Raw genomic sequence first — 12,430 nt, 5'->3', positions numbered from 1 at the left:
GGGGAACTACACAAAAATGAGCAAGTTAGTTAAACAGAAATTGAAAGGTACAGTGCCAAAAGTGAAATCCCTGAAAGCTGCATGGAAACTTTTTAAAGATACCATAATAGAGGATCAACTTAAATGTATACCCCAAATTAAAAAACATAGTAATAGAACGAAAAAAGTGCCACCGTGGCTAAACAACAAAGTAAAAGAACCAGTGAGAGACAAAAAGGCATCCTTTAAGAAGTGGAAGTTAAATCCTAGTGAATGAAGTGTAAAAATAGAATTAGGAAGGCCAAAAAAGAATTTGAAGAACAGCTAGTCAAAGACTCAAAAAGTAATAGCAATTTTTTAAAAAAAAGTACATCAGAAGCAGGAAGCCTGCTAAACAATCAGTGGGGGCCACTGGACGATTGAGAAGCTAGAGGAGTACTCAAGGATGATAAGGCCATTGCTGAGAAACTAAATTAATCCTTTGCATCAATCTTCACGGCTGAGGATGTGAGGGAAATTCCAAAACCTGAGCCATTCTTTTTAGGTGACAAATCTGAGGAATGGTCCCAGATTGAGGTGTCATTAGAGGAACAAATTGATAAACTAAACAGTAATAAGTCACCAGGACCAGATGGTATTCACTCAAGAGTTCTGAAGGAACTCAAACGTGAAATTGCAGAACTACTACTGTAGTGTGTAACCTATCATTTAAATCAGCTTCTTTACCAAATGACTGGAGGATAGCTAATGTGATGCCAATTTTTAAAAAGGGCTGCAGAGGTGATCCTGGCAATTACAGACCAGTAAGCCTGACTTCAGTACCGGGCAAACTGGTTGAAACTATAGTAAAGTACAAAACTGTCAGACACATAGATTAACATAATTTGTTGGGGAAGATGTAAAGGGAAATCATGCCTCACCAATCTACTAGAATTCTTTGAGGGGGTCAACAAGCATGTGGACAAGGGGGATCCAGTGGATATAGTGTATTTAGATTTTCAGAAAGCCTTTGATAAGGTCCCTCACCAAAGGCTCTTAAGCAAAGTAAGCTGTCATGGGATAAGAGGGGAGTCCTCTCATGGATCAGTAATTGGTTAAAAGATAGGAAACAAAGGGTAGGAATAAATGGTCAGTTTTCAGAATGGAGAGAGGTAAGTAGTGGTGTCCCCCAGGGATCTGTACTGGGACCAGTACTGTTCAACATATTCATAAATGCTCTGGAAAAAGGGGTAAACAGTGAAGTGGCAAAATTTGCAGATGACACAAAACTACTCAAGATAGTTAAGTCCCCAGCAGACTGCGAAGAGCAACAAAAGGATCTCACAAAACTGGGCAACAAAATGGCAGATGAAATTCAATGTTGATAAATGCAAAGTAATGCACATTGGAAAACCTAATCCCAAACTATACATACAAAATGATAGGGTCTAAATTACTGTTACCACTCAAGAAAAAGATCTTGGAGTCGTTGTGGATAGTTCTTTGAAAACATCCACTCAATGTGCAGGGGCAGTCAAAAAAGCTAACAGAATGTTGGGAATCATTAAGAAAGGGATAGATAATAAAACAGAAAATATCACACTGCCTCTATATAAATTCATGGTACACCCACATCTTGACTACTGCGTGCAGAGGTGGTCACCCCATCTCAAAAAAGATATATTGGAATTGGAAAAGGTACAGAAGAGGGCAACAAAAATTATTAGGGGTATGGAATGGCTTCCATATGAGGAGAGATTAATATGACTGGGACTTTTCAGCTTGGAAAAGAGGTCTATAAAATCATGACTGGTGTGGAGAAAGTAAATAAGAAAGTGTTATTTACTTCTTCTCTAAACATAAGAACTAGGGGTCACCAAATTAAATTAATGGGCAGCAAGTTTAAAACAAACAAAAGGAAGTATTTTTTCACACAACACAGTCAACCTGTGGAACTCCTTGCCAGAAGATGTTGTGAAGGCCAAGACACTAACAGGATTCAAAAAAAGAACTAGATAAGTTCCTGAAGGATAGGTCCATCTCTGACTGAGAGCAGGGATGGGAAGGGATGGTGTCCCTAGCCTCTATTTGCCAGAAGCTGGGAATGGGCGACAGGGGATGGATCACTTGATGATTACCTGTTCTGTACATTCACTCTGGGGCACCTGGCTTTGGCCACTGTCAGAAGACAGTATGCTGGGCTAGATGGACATTTAGTCTGACCCAGTATGGCCGTTCTTATGTTGTTATGATACTAACTCAAAAGTGTGCCCTCTACTGAATTACCATCAACATGCATAACACTGAGGTGGGTCCGGAAAGTCTCCTATTCAAGAACTTACCCAGCTAGACTCTGCTTAGATTATACACGTGAAGGAAACACAGCACAAACTGGCATGGGTGCAAAAACGTAAGGGAAATCTTTAAAGCCAACCCTTTTAGCTAGCAGCACCAGACCCAAAAGCATTCATTTGTACCAGCCTTAAGACAGGGGTACAGCCAGAAGACATCAATCAAAGCTCTTCCTCACCATCCTTATGGTTGTCAAACCACAAATAGAAAAGTCATGTACAAAAAACCTTGAATTAAAAAACAAAAAATAGGCTGCAGTAATGGTAGTGGAGCAGCTGCAATCTGCTCCATGCTCAACGTGTGTGTGTGTGTGTGTGCGCGCTTAGCTCACCATTCTCCCTCAGATTCCATGCACAAAGGAAATTTACTTGGGGTTGGGAGCAGGGAAGAGAGAGAGAGAGAGAAAGAAGGGGGCACTTGGCCTTGACCGATCATAATAAAAAGCAAAAAATCATTTCCTGTCACCTCATTACTTTCCTCTGCCCTGCTGCTTCCACAGGACAAAAGAGTAGATCTATCAAAACAGTTAATGCAAATGAGCAGCAATTCTAAACATTTGAAGTATATTTTCATGAGGGCAAAAGAATAGTTCTGAACTCCAAAATGTCGTGAGAGCTGCATATTCTTCAGCCATTCCCAGCTGCATCACAAATGTCAAATGTCGGTTCAGGACATGCGTCTGGGGGAGAAGAAGGTTTCAGATTGTCTTGAAGTGGGTTTGTAATTGGCTGGATGTGGGTGTAAACTGGGAGATTGAAATATGCCTGTTAGGCTGTCTTCCTTGTGGAAGATGAGATGTGAAAAGTTGAAAAAAGCATTATCCCCTGATGAGCATAAGAATGTGACTTTATTACAGGAGTGAAGGAATCTTTTGGCATGCCTATTGTCTAAATACCTTACTCACACAATGCAATATCACTTTAGGGAATATACTTTATATGTTTGTAATAGTGCCCAGATACTATGATTATGCCACCGGCTACTAAGACAGTCACCACTTTTCCATAATGACTAGATATAGCTTTTTTGGGGGTTAGCAATACATCTAAATAAATGAACACTAACTTTGCAGCTCCAGAATTCTGTCAACAATTATCACCCCGATAAATGATGAATGTGAAGAGCTCCTCTACCCTCCCGCCCCACCTCCTTCACCACCGCATGTTCAGGAACTAAGCACAATATAGTGCTTCCACAGCAATCCAAGTCCCTAAGAACCCAAGAACTGAAAACCCAGATTAGACATGAGTCCTCAGCATCGCACAAGGTCGCTAGGCTCACATAAGCATTAGACTAAAAAACTCCAACATCCTAGTCTCAGCGTTTCTTGCAGGGTCCTTAGAATTGAACGACTTTACGCGAAAGACATTCTTGGTGACCACGCATATGGCATTTGAAAAAGATCGGCCTATTGAGAGCATTAGGGGCCATTTCACATCAGTGATTAGTTGGAGTTTTTCTAATGCAGTAATAAAATTGCAACTTTCAGTATGCTCAACCGATAAGTTAAAAGTAGATACTATCTGCTTTTCAATATACTGTCTGGTTCCTGTTAAGGGCTAAATGATGTAGACTTAGCAACATCAGATAGGTACCAACAGCAAATGGACCAACCATTTAAGAAATACCATTTAAAAAGAAAAGAAGAAAAAAAAAAGGCAGATTAAACAGATAAAAAACAAGATGGCCAAAGAATATTATGATGCCAGGGCTCGATTCTGTGCCACTGAAGTCAAAGTTTTGCATTGAATTTCAATGACACAGGATTTTTGAGAAAAATACATAATTACCTACAATCCATGGTGAGTAGGAGGGAAAGGAAGAGTGAACAATGAGAGAGGTAACTTGGCAAGGTAACAGACTGTATACAAACTTTGTTTCTAACTCAATTCTTGTTCTTAACCTGATGCTCAACTAGTATAAATTGGCATAACTCCATTTTAGCCCAAGTTACACCAGCCAGCGATCTGGCCATGTATCATGCTTCTTTTATTTTATTTTTTCGATTGTCTTCTGTTTATTTTGATTCATGTTGAGGCCCCAGAGCAGTAGATGAACCAGAGGAGAAAGTTCTGGAAAACTATCTGAAACATGTCTGAGGAAGGGTTAGGAGAGTGAGTTAGCCTGACACACAGGAGAGGGAGGATGTTCAAGGCATAGGGAATGGCATGAAAAACAGGCATTGAGTCACAACTGGGAAGTGAGAGCATAAAGTGTAGAAGATAAGACCTGCGGTGCAGACAGAGGCATTACTGTGCAGAAGTTTGAAGGGATGGATATGCAATTTCAGCTTGATGGAGGAAGGGCTAGGAAGCCAAAGAAGAGTCGCTGAGGGAACGGAGGATTGTTATGTTCTAGGCCATAGTAGAGGAAGAGGATTTTAATATAGGAAAGATGGGTGAGGAAAGCGTGAGGGAGGCCAGAGGAGGAGTCCTGACTGCATGCTGACAAAATATATCCAGATTTACACTTTTACTGCCTTTTTCTTGGATGCCGAGAGCAAGTAAGTAGCATCTCTTATGCTGTATTAAATTGGATATGGCCTCTGCACGATTTCTATCCCGGAGTCTCATTACCACGACGTCTGTTTCCTACAGTGAAAAATCTGCCTTGGAAAAGTACTTTTTCTACCTAGGGATGATCTTGATAATGAATATCCTTTAGAGACTAACTCCATGGTTTCAATTTGGTGGAGATGGTTTCTTGTAGCTGCAGAACGGAAACAGTGACAAATGAAGGGGTTTTAGCAAGTCAAAGCTGCAAATGTCCATGTTAGCCATACAGTATCTGAACAGATGAGATTTTCATAAGAGGAAATAATGCAGCAAATAATACGCTCTGATCAGATATCTAAGATGAATCAGAGTCAAGATTATGGAGTAGTCAGGGATTTCTTGGAGGATCCACTGATCAAATATTTTTCCTAGGTACTTACAGGATGAAATTGCATTATATGATAATTGGTAGAGACCCATTGATCAAATATTTTTCCTGGGCCCTTAAGGAAGAAATTACATTATATGATAATTGGTGGAAGAAAGGAACGAAATTAGAGGGCTTGCAAACTTCCAAATCTGGCCAGCTGACATGGGGAGGTCTCAGAAGACACAGAAATTGCCTCTATCTATACCATACCTTGTCTGGCCCTGGAACGGTGGCTAGAACTGGAGTTCAGTGTGCTCTGTCAATCCCCAACTAGTGTCCTGTTGCTTGGGACTGCTGCCAGCAAGTTAGAGCAACCATGGGGCTGTTCTAACTTGTGCTGCAGCAGCACAGACTGACCTAGAAAATCATCTGTAAGCAGCTACATGACAGTCCCTCCTGCCCTGCATCAACTGGATTTGGCACAGGAGAGAGTTTGAGCCATAGCATTTAATGTGTGGCATTCAAAACCATTAGCATACATAGTACTTACAGGACCAGTAATAGCAGGGTTCTGCAATCTGGGGTCTTCCCACTGAGTAATTTTACTATCTGTAAGTTAACAAAAGAAATCATACCATTAGTTCTCTTCTACCACCCTGTAAAATCATCCTTTAAATTTTTTTCACTTGCATCCCCCCTCCCTGCAACATCCATAATTTAGTACTTCAAGGTTAGGAAAAAACTGCGTACACTCCATCCATTGAAACCCCATCACACTGTTTAGTTGGGAACACTCATTCAAAAATGCAAAACTACCGTATAATCCAGTATACTCACACTGCTTTTGTTAAAGATCTATAGTGTCAATATTTAAATTATAAACCCCTTTTCTTCAGGGATTTATAACTTGAGCTTGAAATGCACTTAACTCAGATTAGGCAAACAAAGGTCTTGAGCCCAAAAGGTAAAGACAAGCAAAGAACCCCTTCAAATGCCAGATTAATTTTACTAAATTCAAACTTTTTGTGTGTTCTTGTGCAACTTTAAATCTATTTCCAATTAAAATGAAAAAAATTGACAAGAGCTCACACCATGATACGATCAAATTATTTTTATAAATTTAGAATAACTAAGAAACAACAATTTTAAAATAGGACCTGAAATGGAACTGGGAAGAAATTCCCTCCATTCCAGAAAGACACACAGACCCTAGCTACAGATTTTACAAACAGGTTAAGAGTGCACATTTTTGCCTTCCCTTATGAAGTTATGGCACAAGGGAAGCATATTCAATTTTGACCAAAATGGCTCTTGCCAATGATACAATAGCAACACAATGTGTTTTCATTTGCAGATTTTTAGAGCACTGGTAGGGTAATGGTTATACGGTATTATAGTGATATTCTCCCTGCCTCCACACAGCATATTCCTGATAAAAATCTAAACACAGTAGAACCACAATGGAATGATGGTATCACAACAGTAAGACAATGCTCCAAAAACCAAGTAGGTACCATCTGCAATGGCAAAGTCTAAGTCATCAATTTTCTGCCCTAGTAGTGGAATAATACAATCCTTGTATTATGTGTACTGCTATGCTTTACAATTTGTATAGTAACAACTGTGATCAAGTCCCTCCCACCCCACATTTTTTAAGTCCTCAATTTGCTTGCCTGAAAGATCTGTTGGTTTTTAATATCAATTTAATTTTAAAATGGCTAAAAAAATAGATTGGATTGGGAAAGCTGAAGTTTAAAATAACGTTTCTCAAGAAAGTGTTGAGAGAATAAAAAAAGGTTAAAACTGGCAATTTTCTTATTTGTTAATAATTAATATTAAAATGCTGTTTTTGTATTTCTCTTTATGCATCTTAAGTGTATTTAATGCTTATGGAAGGCACTGGAGACCAATGTCTTCCACACAGCCTGGGCAGATATAGCGAGTGTAGGTGGACAGAGACTACTAAGTCATTGCACGCAGGCTGCCGAACATCTTTCAGACGGAAAATGACATTTGGCCATAATACTGACCCAGCTGAACTTGAACCAGTCTTAGGGAAAGAAAAGCTCTGTATCTTATGACCAGTGTGCTCCCCCTTTGAGGGCTGGGGAATTAAAATATTTATGTATCATCATTATTAAAAGGAATGTTTTAAAATTAATAATCACTTCTGAAATGTGAAATTTCTGTTTGATTTTTTTAATCTACTATTTCCACAAGTGACATCCAGGATTACTACAACTGAAAGTCTATTTTTCTTTTATTAGTTTATGCTGAGCATTTGATAGCACTCAGTCTTGTTGTTCCCCAAGAGTCAGTTTCTCTGCTGTTTGCACAAGCCTTTTGTACCGTAATAGGGGAGAGAAAAACATTAACCAAATAGGACTACAGAATGGGGGAACCAGGGCACAAATAGTAGCTGAAGCTATTAACCCTTTAATAACGTTGGCTGGATTTCAAGTTGATGGTGTATCATTAATTTAAATAATCACAATCTTTTACACAGAAATGTTTTAGCATGATGTGGTACTTGTAGCAGGGCTGCTGCTTACTGATCTGTCTCTCGTGGCCAGATATCTCTTTGCAGCAGCCTCACTCTGTTGTCCTTCAGAGAGATAGCTCCTGATTGGCTGAAAGAGAGGGGAGCCTTGTCCCACCCTAGAGGGCTCCTGATCGCAGGCTCTTAAAGGGTCAGTTCTGGGTGTTCCACCCATCCAACTTCCAATTCCTCAGGAGCGCTTCCTTTCCTCCACTACCAGGCCATTTCCTGGGCCTTTGTTCATTCCAACTCCCTGAATGGGTCTTCTGGCCCCCTCTTCTCTTAGAAGGCTAGCGTTGCCAACCCTCCAGGATTGGCCTGGAGTCTCCAGGAATCAGCATCGATCTCCCAGTGACTACTGAAAGCAATCCAGGAGATTTTAATAGGGTATTTTAAGAAAAATGACATCGTATCATGTTGGGGGAAAAATAGCTTCAGTCAGAGTTGGCAACCCTATAAAAGGCCAGTATACCCCGTTATAGTTCTTTAATAACTAGCCACTTTAAATGACAAAGGACTGCGAATACAGGAGATGCTGATGGTCAGTTGAGTGGCTAGTTAATGGGGTACATTGTACATGCATCCGAAGAAGTGGGCTGTAGCCCACGAAAGCTTATGCTCAAATAAATTTGTTAGTCTCTAAGGTGCCACAAGTACTCCTGTTCTCATTGTACATACTGTTTCATAAACTTGTAATTGGGACTTATAAATTTATTAGTTTATTAACATATATGAAATAGGAATAATATTACCATATCCTTACATTACTGCAATTGTGTATTGCATGAATATCATGTCATTATATTCCTTAGGAATATTGTGAAGACAGACACTACTATTAATATTGGGCAAGCCAAGTCATTGAACATTCTGCATTGTCTTTTGCTTAATATTGAGCATGAGGTTATCGCAAAGAAACTCAAACAAGTCCATTGTGATACCATTGATTTCACCCCTGCTGCTGGTCCACTGTTTACCACAGTGATGTAACAATGTGAGAACAAGGGTGTTTTCTGGAAACAAGTATCACCAGGAAAAAATTGCTTTTTGCAGTTTGCCATCCGCAAAGCCAAAAAAACCCTGCATCTCAGGAGAGGGAATTGAGGAAGAAATTTCATATAAAAAAAATGTAAAATGTTTAACAATTGCTAAAAATTCACTAGAAATCTGACTAATGTATACATTAAAATTTTCCTCTATATTTAGAGACAAACGTATGCTCAAATAACTTTAAGGGTCTGGCTAATTAAACTATTGAAAGACAGGGAATTACAGCAAGTGTAAATGTGACACTGTCTTAAATCTTGCTCTTTTCTTTTCTTGGACCCCTTGATAACAGGAGTTCAGGATAAATTGCTAACCTGAACTCTAAGTTTCCAGGCATTTGTTGGCTAATTAAAATAATTAGTAAAAGTGCAAAGAGCACGAAGAATTCCATAGTAATATTTGGAACAGGTTAATCTTGTTCTCTGCAAAGAATGTATCAGTTGAATTCCTTATTTAAAAGCAGGGTACCTCTTAAAAGCTAAGCATGCAATTTAAAAAAATCACAATCTGCTTTACAGACAGTTTTTTTTTAAAACAGAGAATAAGCATAGCAGTTAATACTACTGACACTAAAATAAAGTAAAAACCATAATACTGACAAACCGGTAGAATGGTTTAAGATTTTAATTTTTACAGGTTTTGTGCAGCTATCCTCCCCACTTCCAATTTTTATAAGGATATTTCATGGTCTCTATATTTTTATGTGAGGATTATCCCCCTTAATAGGAACACCTTTCAAATAAACCCGGCTGAAAGGTAAAAAAAATCTTCTATTAGACTGCCACTTATATTCAAACAACAAAAATCCACACACTTGTTCTGAGATGCTGTAATAAGACAAGTCTACAATGAAACATCACTTACACTGGAACTTCAATAACAGAATTGGATAGATATTAACGGGCTGGGTGCAATAAAACATGCTACAAATAGAAAATAAGGTCAGAATTGGCATTGCCACAAGACCTTTTTAAGGAAGTGGGAGGGAAAATTACTTATTGGTGTTATTTCTTCCACTGCCTACATATGGACTTGTGGATATATCATCTTTTCTCATCTTATTTTCTATTCCTAGTGTGTATTTTAATTTATTAAATAAGTGCAAATAAGCCATGGGATCATCAACAACAACAAAGAATCCAAAATATCAACAAAAACAAAGAAAACCACAAAGAAGAAATGTTAATGCTTCACAAGATCAGAGAGGGACAAAGCTTGATGAGCCAATTAAAAGCAAGCTTTTGGTGAATATACAGTACCGTATGAGGGCACTAAGTCTCTGGTATCAATGTCTCCACATATCAACACCTGGCTTCCTAAATGAAGAGTAAAATTATAAAGCTTTCACTTCAATATTTATTACCTCCCTTTGTCTACTTGCAGTAGTACCTAGGTGCTTACTTACTATGATCTATATAAAATGTTCTTCCATCCAAATGGATTCTTTCCTCCCAACCAGGCTGGGAAAAAAATGATAAAAGAATGTTAATTAAAACATTACTGTAGTAAGTGTGCACACGGCATAGAGAAATACATCATCTACGTTTACATAAACTAGTTCTTTTTTTAAAATAAGTTAGAAGGCTAACATCAAAGGCCAAGAAGTTAGCAATATTCAAAGAGGGATTGGATGTTTATATGGATAACAAGAGTGCTCAGAGTTAGAACAGTAAATACTAAAAAGTTTGGGAAGAGATGTGAAACCTGCGGCTTCAGGGTTTAAGGCAATCGGTAAGTATAAAGGGTAGGAGGAGATCTTCATAAGGGGCGGATTATCCCAATAGCTACTTTATATCTGGTTTCTTGAACCTCTTTTTAAATCATAATGTGCTGGCCAATATCAGAAACAGGACCCTGGACTAGAAGTTCCATGTGTCTGATCCAGTATGACAATCCTTATGTTCCTATCCTCCCACCATTAGAAGCAGAAGACTTTTAGTACACCAAGCACCATTCAAAACCACTATCTACTCCATGTATTACCCCTAAACCTACTCCTACTCCATGATGTACCTTCTACATCATCTTCAGCCTTGTCTACAACACAAAGATTAAAAGCAGATTGAAATTAAAATAGTTTAAACAGGTTTAGTTAAACTGGTGCAAAAACCTATGCAAACACACACTCATTTGGTTGAAAAATGGCTTGTTTCAGTTTACCTTAAACCCTTTTCTGATCAACTTGCACTAAATGATATAAGCCAGGTTTATATTGATTTAAGAATGTCCAGACAGCCTTTTGCTCTGTTTAAAATGAATCAATATAAAAATCACACCTTAGTTAAACCAGTGCAACTCTGCATGTAAACAAGGCCTCTCTGGACATAACTGCATGCCCAATTTATGTGAGAAAAATGCCAATAAAACAGCCTCCTGCACAGCTATTTTCCCTTTAAAACTGCTTTAGTCTTGTGTTGTTACCAGCTAACAAATGATTGTAAAGGTGTTAAACGGTGCCTACACTAGGTGCTAATTGGTATTTCAAATCAAGGTAACTAACAAATTACCTAACTGGATTTCAAAAATATCTTTTTGGTAGTCAAGACAGAGCCAGTTAGACTTCTTCCCAGCAGGATTAGATGCTGAGAGTGTTGGTGCAACCAGTGGCCTGCCTACATTAATGTTTCCAGTGTTGCTAGTATCTTCCTCACAGTGTAGACAAGACCAATGAGCACTACTGACATCAGGCACTGAATCAGAAGCACACGAAGAAATCCAAAATGTTCAGATATTACTTTCTGCCTTTAAGAGCAAAGCTTTTGATCAAGATAGAAAGGCTCTATAATTTACTTTGATTATGAAGCAAAGCAACAGTGTACTTTGGTTACTAATATAATCCCAAGCAGCATTTGCATCACAGTGGCGGTTTTCTATGTGGAATGTAGAAGTGTCATTCAAAATCTAAATTAAACCCTACTGCACACCACCTACTGCTTCTCCAAGAGATAACAAAATATTACGTTAGATTTGTGAATGCCAATAAAACAACACAGGCAAAGAGATCTGCAAGCTAACTGACAGAACTAATTTAGAAATGTTCTTTGATTATAGGATGTGCCCTTCCTTAGACCCCGCCCACCACTGATTCAAGCTTGTATACTGTTTTAGTTTTCATAGCAACAACTTTCAACCATCCATGTCACACAGCCAATGATAAAGACACGGAGAAAGCTTCTGCATTCCTTGAACTTTTAGCTAAGCTAATAAGTGGTTGACCACTTCAAAAATGTTATTAGCAGGCTCCGGCAAGTGTATTCCTGTCACATTACTCAGATCACAATGTTATACACACAATACACAGATTCACATACAGTATATGCGGAAAGTAGTATACATTCATTCTCAAAAGAGGTCTTTATGCATATAGTAAAATATGTCAAATTGACACTCACAGGAAGAGGGCCCAAATCATTAGGGTTCAAAGAAGCTTTTGATCTCAAATGCACTGGAAATTTCAGCCGTGGATCTTCCTGTAACATAAGTACAGCACTGTAATCCATAAAAATTTAAACCACAAAGATGCTTCTTATTTACAGTTATAATATGGCCAGTTAGATCAGAGCCAGTTCACTATTTATTAGTTTTCAGGACGCAAAACAGGTAACAATAGTTGTGTGGAAATTCTCTATTATAAGATATTTCTATCAGCTTATAAAAGACAGTCAAACC

At 38.5% G+C, this 12,430-nt stretch overlaps 1 protein-coding gene across 3 annotated transcripts in view; it reads right to left on the bottom strand.

The window, feature by feature from the left end:
• Positions 1-12,430, bottom strand: part of NEDD4L (NEDD4 like E3 ubiquitin protein ligase) — a 107,077-nt gene that overhangs the window by 30,207 nt on the left and 64,440 nt on the right. For all 3 annotated transcript variants that reach the window (XM_065406763.1, XM_065406765.1, XM_065406766.1), the window contains 3 exons: positions 12,154-12,231; positions 10,167-10,221; positions 5,726-5,784 (listed from right to left, as the gene is read on the bottom strand). In XM_065406763.1, the coding sequence (XP_065262835.1) occupies positions 5,726-5,784; positions 10,167-10,221; positions 12,154-12,231 (192 nt within the window). The remainder of the gene's footprint in view (positions 1-5,725; positions 5,785-10,166; positions 10,222-12,153; positions 12,232-12,430) is intronic.

The sequence above is a fragment of the Emys orbicularis genome, chromosome 6 (assembly GCF_028017835.1).
Source record: "Emys orbicularis isolate rEmyOrb1 chromosome 6, rEmyOrb1.hap1, whole genome shotgun sequence".
NCBI classification, from domain to species: Eukaryota; Metazoa; Chordata; order Testudines; family Emydidae; genus Emys; species Emys orbicularis.
The sequence above is the reverse complement of the archived record's forward strand: the minus strand, read 5'-3'. Positions and strand labels throughout refer to the sequence as shown.